This window comes from Hyperolius riggenbachi, chromosome 6, assembly GCF_040937935.1.
Source record: "Hyperolius riggenbachi isolate aHypRig1 chromosome 6, aHypRig1.pri, whole genome shotgun sequence".
Classification (NCBI taxonomy): domain Eukaryota; kingdom Metazoa; phylum Chordata; class Amphibia; order Anura; family Hyperoliidae; genus Hyperolius; species Hyperolius riggenbachi.
The window spans coordinates 373,153,300-373,166,690 of NC_090651.1; the positions used below are offsets into that span (position 1 = coordinate 373,153,300).

General features: G+C 44.0%; 1 protein-coding gene across 2 annotated transcripts in view; it reads right to left on the bottom strand.

Annotated features, from left to right (window-relative positions):
* Nucleotides 1–1,679: 1,679 nt before the first annotated feature.
* The window catches only part of LOC137521949 (uncharacterized), a 39,108-nt gene continuing 27,396 nt past the window's right edge, over nucleotides 1,680–13,391 (bottom strand). Inside the window, exons 4-5 of one of the 2 annotated variants that reach the window (XM_068241906.1) lie at nucleotides 6,383–6,433; nucleotides 1,680–2,212 (exon numbers count right to left, since the gene is read on the bottom strand). In XM_068241906.1, the coding sequence (XP_068098007.1) occupies nucleotides 1,773–2,212; nucleotides 6,383–6,433 (491 nt within the window). In that variant the 3' untranslated portion in view covers nucleotides 1,680–1,772. Of the gene's footprint in view, nucleotides 2,213–6,373; nucleotides 6,434–13,391 lie in introns of both variants that reach the window. The other variant, XM_068241905.1, reaches the window with a different exon arrangement.

A 13,391-nucleotide genomic window follows, 5' to 3' on the forward strand; every position in this document is an offset into this window, starting at 1 on the left:
AAAACTGGAAACCTACGTAGTGGAATGTCCAAGAATAACCTAGAGGCTTCCTGGATCCATGGGATGAATATGTTTCTAGTGGCCACAGTCCTGCTATATGTGAGGGCATCTGTCCTGGGCATGAGCAAATAAGGTCTAAGCATGCCCAGAAGAAACAATGCATGTTTGTGCATGGCTGTTTGCGTACGTGTTATGAGGCCGCCAGTAACTTGGGCGCAGGGCGAGCCGACATTCAGCTCTCCCTGCCTCCCCAAATGGCATTAAATACTATTCCCCCTCCGAGTTGTAGTAAGATGTAATTTAGGGGTCTGGCAATTGCCGAATCCCTAAATTAATCTTGCGTGGGGTGCACATCATAGCATTACTGTTGTGACGGTGCCCAGTTTTGGTGCTCGGTGCAGAGCGCCCTGCACTGAAGTTACCTGCTTCGGGCTGTTTGCCGCCATGCATGAGTGCTTTGTCCTATTGGGCATGTGCAGACCTTACTCACGCAATCACAGCACAGATGCACTTGCGCATGGACAGGAGCTCAGCCACAAGAAGCAGAGGATGATTTCGAGGAAGCTTGGGCTCGATGTGTATCTGGGAACTTAGTCTCTGTACCATCCAGAAGCTTCTCGTTACTGAGGCAAGTATCCAGATTTTACCTCCCCTCGTCAGTTTGCTTCGAAGGGAACAAGAAGTGAGAGTGATATGGAGGCTGCCATATGTATTTCCTTTTTATCAACACCAGTTGCCTGGCAGTTATGCTGATGTTCTTGGTTGCAGTAGTCTGAATCGTACACCAGAAACAGAGTCTATGACTTAAACTACTAGAGGCAGGAGATAAGCAGAAAAGCTAGGCAATTTGCATCATCTGAAAGGAAATAAATACGTTAGCCTCCATATTTCTCTCAATTAATTTATTTTTTTAATCTGTCATCTTCAGCATTAAGAAACAAGCTGATTCGCCGCATCCCCATGTCAGAACGAGCTATTTATCCCGCTGAAATACCAGAGCAAAATTCCAGGACCATAGAAGTCTCAGATTTTGCTGCCCGGAAGAGGCAGAGCTTTGCGCAGTAGCTCTGCCTCTTATCGCGTCAATCTCCACCGATCTCCGCCTCTCCCCGCTCCTCTCAGTCTTCTTTTACTGAGAAGGGTGGGGAGAGGCGGAGATTGGTGGAGATTGGACTGGAGGCAGAGCTACTGCGCAAAGCTCTGCCTCTTCCGGGCAGCAAAATCTGAGACTTCAATGGTCGTGGAATTTTGCTCCGATATTTTAGGGGGATAAATACCTTGGTCTGCGGTGAATCAGCTTGTAGCTTAATGCTGAAGATGACTGTTTAATAAAAAGAGAAAAAAAAACACGTCTAGTTTTCCACAGTAATGCATTGGTGAAAGACACAAATTGTCACGTTTCACAAATATGGACAGAAGCACACAACTATCAGAAATCAAAACGAAAGTGAGACATTTTGACACTTTATAAATCACCCGATTGTGAAACTCTCCATGTGCAACAGTCATAATATCTGACACCCAATGGTGGAAGTGGCAGCCCCAACCTTCCTCCAGGAAGGCCAGGAAAGGACCAGATCTCACTAGTGATGCTGCAGTGAAGAGCAGTCATCAGCAGTAACCTCACAACAATCTGAGACCCACCAGTGCCTACGTACAAAACTCAGGACACGTTTCAGTTGGATGCTTATATCTTTATTGGCAGAAAGTCACAGCGCTTTACATAACTCTGTATTGCTGACAGGTCTGCGTTATAAACACCTAATTTATGGTCAGGATGTGTATTCACTATATCTCGATGGACATTCATCTGGGAGGACACAGGCACCATACTTTCCACTCAGAAAAATATATGGTTTCTGGCAGAAGCAGCCTGGCACATAATTCTTGGTACATAGTCTGCCCCCATCTCCATAGTTCTCACAGTTGTCTGGGCAGGCTGTTCCTTGAGTCTGGAATTCTTGGTGGGCACCACATTCCTCTTGTCCTGCAGATAGAATGTTAAAGGGATGGTGGTTGGGACAGTGCCATGGGAGGACACAGGGACCAGAGACTTTGTACTTGAAAATAAACGGTCTCTTGCAGGCGCAGCCTGCGACACAGGACGCGGGACACATTTTGGGCGGATTCTTATAGTTCTTACAGTTGAGTGGGCAGGACAGTCCACATTGTGTCCATATTTTGCGTGGATCCTTGCATCTGCGTTGTCCTCCTGCATATAATAGATAAAAGGGTAGAGCTTGTATCACTGACAATCCTACATGCTAAAAAATGCAACAACCCCAGCAAAATATTTCTTGATTTGCCTTCCGGGTGGGGAGGGGGGGAGTGTTTCTTGCCTTCCGGGTGGGGGGGGGGGGTGTTTCCAGCCTCCCATTATCTTTGAGGTCCTTCCGTTTCTTCTGGGTGCCTTTCACTGTGTCTCACTGGAATGGGAGGGCGCTGCTATACATGGATGTTACACATGGAAGGGGGCTGCACATGGAATGAGAGGGGGGCTGCTGTACATGGAAGAGGGGGGCTGCACATGGAAATTGAGAGGCTGCTGTGCATGCATAATACACATGGAAGAGGGAGTTGCACATGGAATGAGAGGGGGCTGCTTTACTTGGATGTTACACATGGAAGAGGGGGGCTGCACATGGAATGAGAGGGGGGCTGCTGTATTTGGATGTTACACATGGAAGAGGGAGTTGCACATGGAATGAGAGGGGGCTGCTTTACTTGGATGTTACACATGGAAGAGGGGGCTGCACATGGAATGAGAGGGGGGCTGCTGTATTTGGATGTTACACATGGAAGAGGGAGTTGCACATGGAATGAGAGGGGGCTGCTGTACTTGGATGTTACACATGGAATGGTGGGGATGGGAGGGAGGCTGCTGTACATGGATGATACACTTGGAAGAGGGGGCTGAACATGGAATGGGAGGGGCGCTGCTATACATGGATGTTACACATGGAAGGGGGCTGCACATGGAATGGGAGGGGCAATGCTTTACATGGAATGTATGTACATGGCATGGGAGGGGCACTACTGCACAAGGAAGGAGAGACACAACATATTTGGCCTAGGGGCATAAAAATTAAAATTATAAATCGGGCCTTGGTTGTTTGCCTTCCTCTAGTGATCTATCAGGGTGGATCAGTGTATGTCTCTTGTAGTTCTGCAATAAAGAGTGTGCTGTGGAATTTTAAAGGAAGTTTCTGCCTCATGACTCCTTTAGGGCATCTCCCAATCCCTTCTTCAAAGAGCAGTGCATAATGTGTGGGCAGCATCTCTTTAAGTTATTCTGTGAGGCAAACTCATTGGCTCACATTGATCACAGGGTCAGAAGCTAATGAAATCGTCCCCGATAAGCTCATAGAGCTCTGCCCTCATGGCGACAGCAGAGCGAGGGGCCTGCAGAGCCGGATTCAAGCCAAGGCCACATAGTACATGGCCTAGGGAACCTCAGGATCAAGGGTGTCTATCTAAACTGGAGGAAGGGTCATCTGGCTACCTATACTGGAGGGAAAGGGGGAGGAGTGATCTGGCTACCTATACTGGAGGGGTGTTATCTGGCTACCAATACTGAAAGGAGGCGGCTGCTGACAGTGGCCTTGGGTGGTTCAGAGTACAATACTGGCCCTGGGGGCCTGTGGTGATGGGTGAGCAGCGTGAACGGTGGGAGTGGTGGGTCCGTGCAGCGATACGTCTGTAGGAGACATTTTTGGTACCAGTAGTCTCTGGTCATCAAGGGGCCAGAGACTCTTTGTAAGCAAGAGGTTAATAGACAATAACAATAATATCTTTAGCACCAATGCACAATAATACTGATTACCGTATTTTTCAGACTATAAGATGCTCCTGACAATAAGACACACCGAGGTTTAGAGGACAAAAACCAGGGAAATAATATATAGACTAAACCTGGAGCATCCATGGTAAAGGGGCAACTTGTGGATTATGCCCCCTTTGTACCTTATGCCCCCTTGTACCTCTTCCCTGTGTCTTCCTCTGCCCCCCTTGTGTCCTCCTGTGTCCGCCTCTGTCCTCCTTGTGTCCGCCTCCATACCCTTTTGTGTCCCTGTGTCCTCCATTTGTCCCCCTGTGACCTCCTCTGCATGGGCACAGTACAGGAAGTCCCCGACATTGCAGCAGGTTGGAGGTTGGTATTGGCAGGCGTTCACAAGTCAGGAACTCCCTGCATTTGGACTATAAGATGCAGTGACTTTTTTCTCCCACTTTTGGGGGGAAAAAGTTAGTCTTATAGTCCAAAAAATACAGTATCAGGTAAAAAGTTCAGTAAGTATTAACACTCTATAAACAGCATTCGTAGAATAGATATTGGTCTCAATTCACTAAGATCATGCTGGAGATAATAAGGCAAGAGAAAACTTACCTCCACATAAGAGAGAGTTATCTTATCTCTTCATTCCTTAAGTTACCTCCTCTGTAGTTAAGTTACCTCCTCTGTAGTTAATTTACCTCCTCTGTAGTTATTTTCACGTGCAGTTAATAAACAGAATGGCTTCAATTCATCAAAGGGTGTTCGATAACAAAATCCCAGTCCTTAAAATACCGCATTCGGTATTTTACACTTCACTGTGCTAATTCATCAATATTTTCCCATGTGTGGTAGAGGTTCGTTAAGTTACCGAAGTACTACGGCTTCAGTTCATCAAAGGCTGTTAGATAATGGCAGAGTGGTGCAGAGCAGCTTGGAATGTCTCTGTGTTGTTACAAGCTGATAACAATAGAAGGCATCCAGACATCCCTTTACATGTAAACGTGTGTTATATTTACTGTTACTTATACTGCCTCTGCTGCTCTGAATCTGTCCATCAGTGTTTCTTAACATTTTACTTATTTGCCACAACGTAGATAAACTTCCTGGAGACTTTACAAATGCCATGCTTGGTGATTTCACCACATGCATCTTTGTATATTCAAACAGGGACTCAAAGGGTTAAACCACCGAAGGACATCTGGGGATATCTTTTGTCCCGTTCTCTCTGCTCACTGCCTGGGAGGTCTGGAAGCTTGTGTGGAGAAGCCTGTGTGACCTATCAGCAGCACTTGCAGGAGAACAGGGGCTGTTTCTATTGGCTGCCTGCTCCTGTTAATCATGAAAACATTCACACAGAAGGCTTTCGAAGCCTGTAAGGACAGGGGAGAGCTGGAGATAAACACCGAATGTGCTAGCGAATGTGGTAACCTTGATGAATTAACATTTACTGACATTTGCTGACATGTGTTGAGCACAAGTCGGTAATTTATCTCATTGCTCTGTGATTTCAGCTTCTCATTCGGTAACAGCTTTGATGAATTAACATTTTCTTAAGTGCTCCGTTAACTCAGCTGTTTTCAGCATTACCGAATGCGGTAATGCTTGATGAATTGAAGCCACTGTCTTTAACTCTGGAGTTATTTTAAGGATTGAAGAGTTAACTTAAAGACAGAAGAGTTAACTTTAGGTTTGCCTGAGGTAAAATGTTTCCTGAATACTACATGCCTTATCACCATGGTGACCATTCTAGAAGAGTTATTAAAGACAGGAGATAAGCTTAGTGAATTGAGGCCATAGGCCTCGATTCATCAACACTTAGCAAATTTGTTAACAACAGTTTGGTAAAATACCGAATTTGTTAACTTCATTTCAGGATTCATCAAAGTTATCTACAGCTGTTAGCGAACATTCGGTAACGATTCGGTAACGATTCGCTAAAACGGAATAAAGTGCAATTCATGAAAAAGAAAGTGGGCGTGGTTTAGCGTTACATTTAGGATTAGTTATCTCCTTCACTGCTCTGTCGTTATTCCTGTCAGACCATTGCTGACAGAGAAGATGGAGCCATTTGAAGTGGTTATGTATCAGCTGAGAGTGATTCAAAGGCGCAGAAGGGCAAGAATAAGGTCTGCAACCATATAAATTTGTAAGAGAATAGATTTATTTGCTATACCAGGACATCTGCATTTCTCTTGAATCATCTTGTAAGAGAACACAGGCAGTGTCAGGGTTAACTAATTTGCTAGCTGCACTATAATGTTTTAGAAAAGGCTCCTATCGAATTGTGGGATTGTCCCAACCACTTCCAGAATCCTGGTCCAGGTGTAAAGCCCTATTCAGAATGTTGCTACGTAGTGCTCAAAGGACTGCCTTTTACCCACAATTCCATGGGAATCTTATGGCCTTGTGTTAAAGTACCACTGTAAAATGGAAATATCGACACGTTACCGAATGGTTACCGAATTGTTATCGAATTCACACCGAATGAGGAAAAACCTTGATGAATACAACTAGAAATCGCTAAACTTCGAATTCGGTAATTTAACAAACTGGAAAAAGTTATCTCAAAGAGAATGATGAATCGAGGCCATAGTCTCTTACCTGGCCCACCGTGAGATCTCTGAGTCTCCCTGTCCTCTTGTGACGAACCTTCACTGTCATCTGTTCATGACAAAAAGTTAATAATTAGACACATATGAATTATAAAACTATTTAAACTAAAATCATCTTTAACCACTTTAATACCACAGGCTTTTCCCCCTTCAATACTAGAGCAATTTTCACGCTCCTCCCATTCATTTGCCAATAATTTTATCGCTACTTACCGCTACTGAAATAATCTATATATTTTTTTTTTTTTTTTTTTTTTTTGAGGGACAAACTAGGCTTTCTATGAGCAGTATGTTTGCTAGGAATTATTTTATTTTATATGCATTTTGCAGGGCAGAAGAAAAAAAAAATATGATTGAAAACATTCACCATTTCTCAGCTATTAGCCATTGTAGCTTAAAAATAAATTAAGCTATTGATGATGAAACAGACACATTTTATTTGCCCATTGTCCCTTTTATGACAACATTTAAATTGTGTCCCCAGTACAATGTATGATGATAATATTTTATTTGGAAATAAAGGTGTCTCTTTTTCGGTTTAGTGGAGTTTTTTATATATTATAATAATATTTACAAGCCTTTATTTACAAAAACAACAGTAATATGCCCCCATGACATACATATTAAAAAAAGTCCCTAAAGTAACTATTTATGTAGGTTTTTTTTATTTTTTTAAATGATGTATTTTTTTAACATAATGTATTTTATTTTGGTAACTCTGGGGTTGGGGTGGAAGAAGTTAAAAAATAATAAAAAATGTATTTTATTTTGCTAAGTGACAGTGTATTTGGGTGTATTTTACTTTTTGGCCATCTGATGGTGCTACTGTAACATTCTCTGTAGACGCAGCTGCAGGCAGTCAGGATGCCCCCGCAGCTGCTTCGGCTTCTCTGTCGCGTGTTTCTCCTGTCCCTCTGGCGACTAGCACGCCGAGGAGGGGATTGTCAGTGGCTCATAGAGTGGCTTTGTCGCGCGCGCGCGCCGCACAGACAGGAACTTTATGCGGCGAGAAGGCGCGTCAGCTGACCTGCCGGTCGGCTGACGTCAGAGGAGACTCTTGGCATGTCCTGATTGGCTAATGGGTGTGAGCGTGGCCGAGGGGTCTCCTCCGCTTCTTAAGCCTCCGAGAATCACTTGCAAACTCTCTGCTGTTGCGAATTCTTCGTGTGAGCACTCAGACCTTAGATAGTTCCGGTGTGCTTTGTTCTGGGAGGAAACCAGGGATTTCACACAAGACTAGGAATTATTACTACTATTGTTATTATTGCTTGATTACCTGTGTATGACTCTGGCTCTCTTCTAACTACTCCTATGCTAAACGATTCTGTACTTTAGCCCATCTGATCCTGTTGCTGACTCTGCCTGAAATATCTCTATCCTTTTGCCTGCCGATTTTGTACTGTATCCTCCTGTCTGTTGCCGAACCGATCTGTCTGACCACTCCACTCACCAGTGAGCCCTTGTCACTGGTGAGGTTCATTACTGATAGTACCCACCAGCTCCTCTGGTGAGGTTCTGCCAAAACTAATCAGTATTACTGTTGCTCCAAGCACTATACACTTGCAATTACCTTGTTAGCTATACTTGCATTATTGGTGGTATAGTGTCTGATTTATTGGTGATACTGCAGATCACACAATAACCAGACGTTTGCTACACCAATCATTACAGCTACACTAACTTCTGTGTTCTAAATAGAACACAGAACTAAGTGTATACATTGTGTTTACTGGGTTGTTGTTTTTTTTAATCGTAAGTTACGCTGCTGCCAGAAGCTCTGATTCATCACAGGCACTATGATCGAGGTTAGTAACAGCTGTTACCTATTCCTCGATCTCGGAAGTACAGGAATGTGGCAAATGCGATTGGGAGACACACGACGATCGGTAGACACACGAGTGGTGACGATAAGTAAACAATATGCATATCTACGACCCTGGGCCTGAAGTGAAGTTTACAGGGGCATAGATATGCGTAGCAAGGGAGCTGAAGTAGTTAAAGAAAACTTGAGTCTTTATAAACCTAAGCATCTAAATTTAGCTTGGGCTTCCTCCAGCCCCCCTGTAGGCCATGGGCTGCTCCATTCTTCTTCTTCTGCGCATGCACGGTACCGGCTACACGCGCCACCTAAATACGCTCCCGTAGGTGGGAGCATTCTGCGCCTGCACAGTTACAGCCTTAGCAAACTGAATACTCTCCTGTAGATGGGAGCATTCTGCGCCTGCACAGTTACAGCCTTAGCAAACTGAATACGCTCCTGTAGATGGGAGCATCCTGCGCCTGCACAGTTACAGCCTTAGCAAACTGAATACGCTCCTCTAGGTGGGAGCATTCTGCGCCTGCACAGTTACAGCCTTAGCAAACTGATTACACTCCTGTAGGTGGGAGCATTCTGTGCCTGCACAGTTACAGCCTTAGCAAACTGAATACGCTCCTGTAGGTGGGAGCATTCTGCGCCTGTACAGTTACAGCCTTAGCAAACTGAATACCCTCCTGTAGGTGGGAGCATCCTGCGCCTGCACAGTTACAGCCTTAGCAAACTGAATACACTCCTGTAGGTGGGAGCATTCTGCGCCTGCACAGTTACAGCCTTAGCAAACTGAATACGCTCCCGTAGGTGGAAGCATTCTGCGCCTGCACACTTACTGCCTGAGCAAACTAAATACCCTCCCGTAGGTGGGAGCATTCTGGGCCTGCACACTTACAGCCTTAGCAAACTGAATACGCTCCCGTAAGGGGAGCATTCTGAACCCGAAGTCTAGCCACTTCAGGTTCTGGCCAGTCATAACGCGAAGTGGCCGTGCACATGCGGCCAGTGTTAATGAAATACTCCTGGCCACATAAGTGTCTCGCTGCGGCCAAAATGTTTTAAAATCCCAGCGGCATAAATTAATCGATTCCCCTCACACGGCATGTGACACAGATGAAGCCGCCACTTTGGCTCTGCCTCCCCCCCCCCCCTGCCCCCTTCTATGCAGCTTTGGCAGCCAGGAACATGCGTGTCCCCCAGAGCTGTTCATAGCGGCAGGGAATCCTGCCATTTGTTCCTCTGCAGAGCGGGTGCTGGCAGAAGCAATATCTTCCCGCTCTGCTTCCCTGCCGCTACGAACGATCGGGGACATGTGTGGTTCCCAGCTGCCGCAGCTGCATAGGGGAGGGGCAGAGGGGAAGGGGAGGAGGCAGAGCCGAAGAGGCGGCTTCATCTGGTCACATTGCCCTGCCGCCAGGGGAATCAATTCACCCTGGGACTTTAAAACATTTGGCCGCAGCAAGATATTTATGCGGCCGGGAGTATTTCATTTCTAACACTGGCCGCATGTGCACGACCACTTCTAGTTTTGACAGGCCAGAATCCGAAGTGGCCAGAGATATACATCATTGTTCTCTGCTGGAAATGCCTCACCCCTACCAGGACTCTACATGACACAATAGTGAAGTTCCTACTGAATGCAGAATGCTTCTTATTGTTTTTACTAAAGTAGAGCGGCCTGCAAATATAAAAGTACAAACCTAGGAAGATTAGACTGTGCCAAAACTAAAAATAGGGGACCCTCAGAGATTTCCCATTATACCTCTATCCCACCCCAACCCCCAGGACTCACCCATTTCATGACCCCCATTTCTTCTTGCTTTGGCAATAAGTGATGATTGTAATCTGCTAGTTACGATTTCACAAAATTTCACATACATTTTGACAATTATGGCTATATGTAATTATATATGTAATTACAATTTGGAAATTCTATTGATTTTGTGTAATCCATTCGTAATTTGTCATCACTTTCATATAAATGGGGTTCACTGTCGCTGCCCCTTTGGTGTTGCATGCAGGGTGGGGAACTTGGGCGGTGGCAGAGCAGGGCTACTCACCTGTCATGTGCATTGGTTTTTGTGAAGAATTTTTCAAAAAAGACTTTGTAGTTTTTGAGACAATCAATTTTAAAAAATGTAAAGGATTTTTTTTAACTCAGAAAAATGATTGTTTAAAAAAAAATGTCCTTTACATATTTAAAATCATTTTTTTCTAAGTATTCTCACTATTCCCCTTGACATAGGTAGCCATTTTGGTGACAAAAGCATGTACGGGGGCTCTGCAATTCACCGCTAACGTCAGCACAAAGTTATGCGAACATCACGTGAAACAGGTAAGATTATGGAGGTCAGAGTACACAGTAAGGGTAACTTTGTAGCCAAACACTTGAATGTTGCCTGTTTGTGATATGATGACAAAATGGTATGCACACTCTCAGAAGAATATCAAAAAGTGAATACAGCCTGTGTGGTTGGCTGAAAACCTGTATAGGCTATGCAGCAAGCTCGCTTTGTACCACTAACTTGGAGACTGGTGGTGGGCAGGCGAGGTCCTCCCTTCAGCCTAGGTTTATGTGCAGGGTGGATCAGCTGGAGCTGTTACTCTGTGTGCAACAGTATGCTCTGCTGTGCAGCGAGCAGGGTGAACAGCAGCAGCTGGGGGAGAGCGTGTGGCAGTGAAAGCGGTTGTATGCAGTCTGTGTGCAGGAGGAAACAGGACAGGAAGGTCCTGGAGAAAGCATTTAGTGTGTCAATGGATACATATAAGGTTTATTTCACAACACATTTATTGAGAGTACAGCGCCCTCGCTTCAAAAAGGAAATTGGGCAATATGCAATTCTCTTTTTCACGTGAGTTTTCTCCTAGGAGATAATTTTTCAAATTTGATTTTAAATCACGTTCCAACACTTTTCAACTAAAAAAGTACCACAAAGTTGGTGAAAAATCTGAATTATTTTGAGCAGTTTTTTGCCTTCTGTGGGTTTAAACGGCATTTTGTTGACAAGTTTAAAAATCTAACCTAGGAGAAAACTCAGGAGAAAAAGTGAATTGCATATGGGCCATAGTGTGTAACTAGTGAGCAATCCTACTAATATAATAAATGGGGAAGTTCGGATGTTTGGATGTTTGTTGCTCGATCACGCAAAAATGGCTGAACGGATTTGAATGAAATTTGGCACACACATAGTACATTACCTGGAATAAAGTATAAGATACTTTTTATTCTCATTACCAAAAAGGGGGCGGAGACAAATACAAATTTCACTGGAAAATGTAAACTGCAGCCATTCTTACACTGTTAATGATAGGGTTCTCAAACTTTGCACAATTGGTCACTGGGTGACTGGGATTAATATTCAGAAAGGTGGGAGGAGCCTACAAAAGCCAATCATAATTCACCTATTGATTTTCAAGGGGAATATTTACATTGCTGCCATTCTTGCACTGATAATGGCACAAGCCTCAAACCTGGTACAGTTGATCATTGGGTGACTAGGGTTCAATTTGAGAAAGGGGGGTGGAGCCACAAACAGCCAATTAGATTTGTTTCATTCCAATGCAAATTTTTGATGCCAAAGACCGCAAAGATCACAAACTTGGTAATTGAGTAATTGATTAATTGTGTGTGAGGGTTAGAAAAGTGGGCACAGCCAACACTAGCCAAATACATAAGCGGGCAACACGGGGTCATACGTGGGTGGAGACAAATACAAATTTTACTGGAAAATGTAAACTGCAGCCATTCTTACACTGTTAATGGTAGGGTTCTCAAACTTTGCACAGTTAATTACTGGGTGACTGGGATTAATATTCAGAAAGGTGGGTGGAGCCTACAAAAGCCAATCAAAAATTACCTATTGATTTTTCAGGGGAATATTTCATTGCTGCCATTCTTGCACTGTTATTGGCACACGCCTCAAACCTGGTACAGTTGATCATTGGGTGACTGGGGTTTAAATTGATAAAAGGGGGTGGAGCCACAAACAATCTTATTTGTTTCATTTTAATGCAAGTTATGGGTGCTAAAATCCGCAAAGCTCACAAACTTGGTCATTAAGTAATTGAGTAATTGTGTGTTAAGTTTAGGAACAGTGGGCGCAGCCAACACCAGCCAAATACATAATCGGGCAATACACCAGTGGGCGGAGACAAATACACATTTCACTGAGAAAATGTGTAAAAACTGCAGCCATTCTTACACTGTTAATGGTAGGGTTCTCAAACTTTGCACAATTGGTCACTGGGTGACTGGGATTAATATTCAGAAAAGTGGGTGGAGCCTACAAAAGACAATCAAAATTCACCTATTGATTTTCAAGGGGAATATGTAATTGCTGCCATTCTTGCACTGTTAATGGCACAAGCCTTAAACCTGGTACAGTTGGCCATTGGGTGACTGGGGTTCAAATTTAGACAAAGGGGTGGAGCCACAAACAGCCAATCAGATTTGTTTAATCTCAATGCAAATTATTGATGCCAAAGACCGCAAAGCGCACAAACTTGGTCATTGAGTAATTTTGTGTTAGGGTTAGAAAAAGTAGGCGGAGCCAACACCAGCCAAATACATACCCGAACAATGTCAGGAAATCAGTGGGTGGAGAAAATGTAAACTGCAGCCATTCTTACACTGGGTTCTCAAACTTTGCACAGTTGGTCACTGGGTGACTGGGATTAATATTCAGAGAGGTGGGTGGAACGTACAAAAGCCAATCAAAATCCACCTATTGATTTTTAAGGGGAATATTCATTTGTTGCCATTCTTGCACTGTTAATGGCACAAGCCTCTTGCACTGTTAATCACCTGTACCTGGTACACTTGGTCATTGGGTGATTTAGGGTCAAATTCAGAAAAGGGGTGAAGCCACATCCAATCAGATTTATTTTATTTCAATGCAAATTATTGATGCCAAAGACCGCAAAGCTCACAAACTTGGTCATTAAGTAATTAAGTAATTGTTTGTTAGGGTTAGGAAAGGGGGGCGGGGCCAACACCCGCCAAATACGTACCCGGGCAACGTCGGGCGTCCAGCTAGTTCACTTATATACACATTGGCCCATATGCAATTAACTTTTTCTTCTGAGTTATTTCCTAGGAGATAATTTTCATCTTCTCTTTAAAATAACTTTTAAGCACTTTAAAATTAAAAATGTACCTAAAAAATGGTGACAAAGTGCTATCAAGATCATTTTGAGT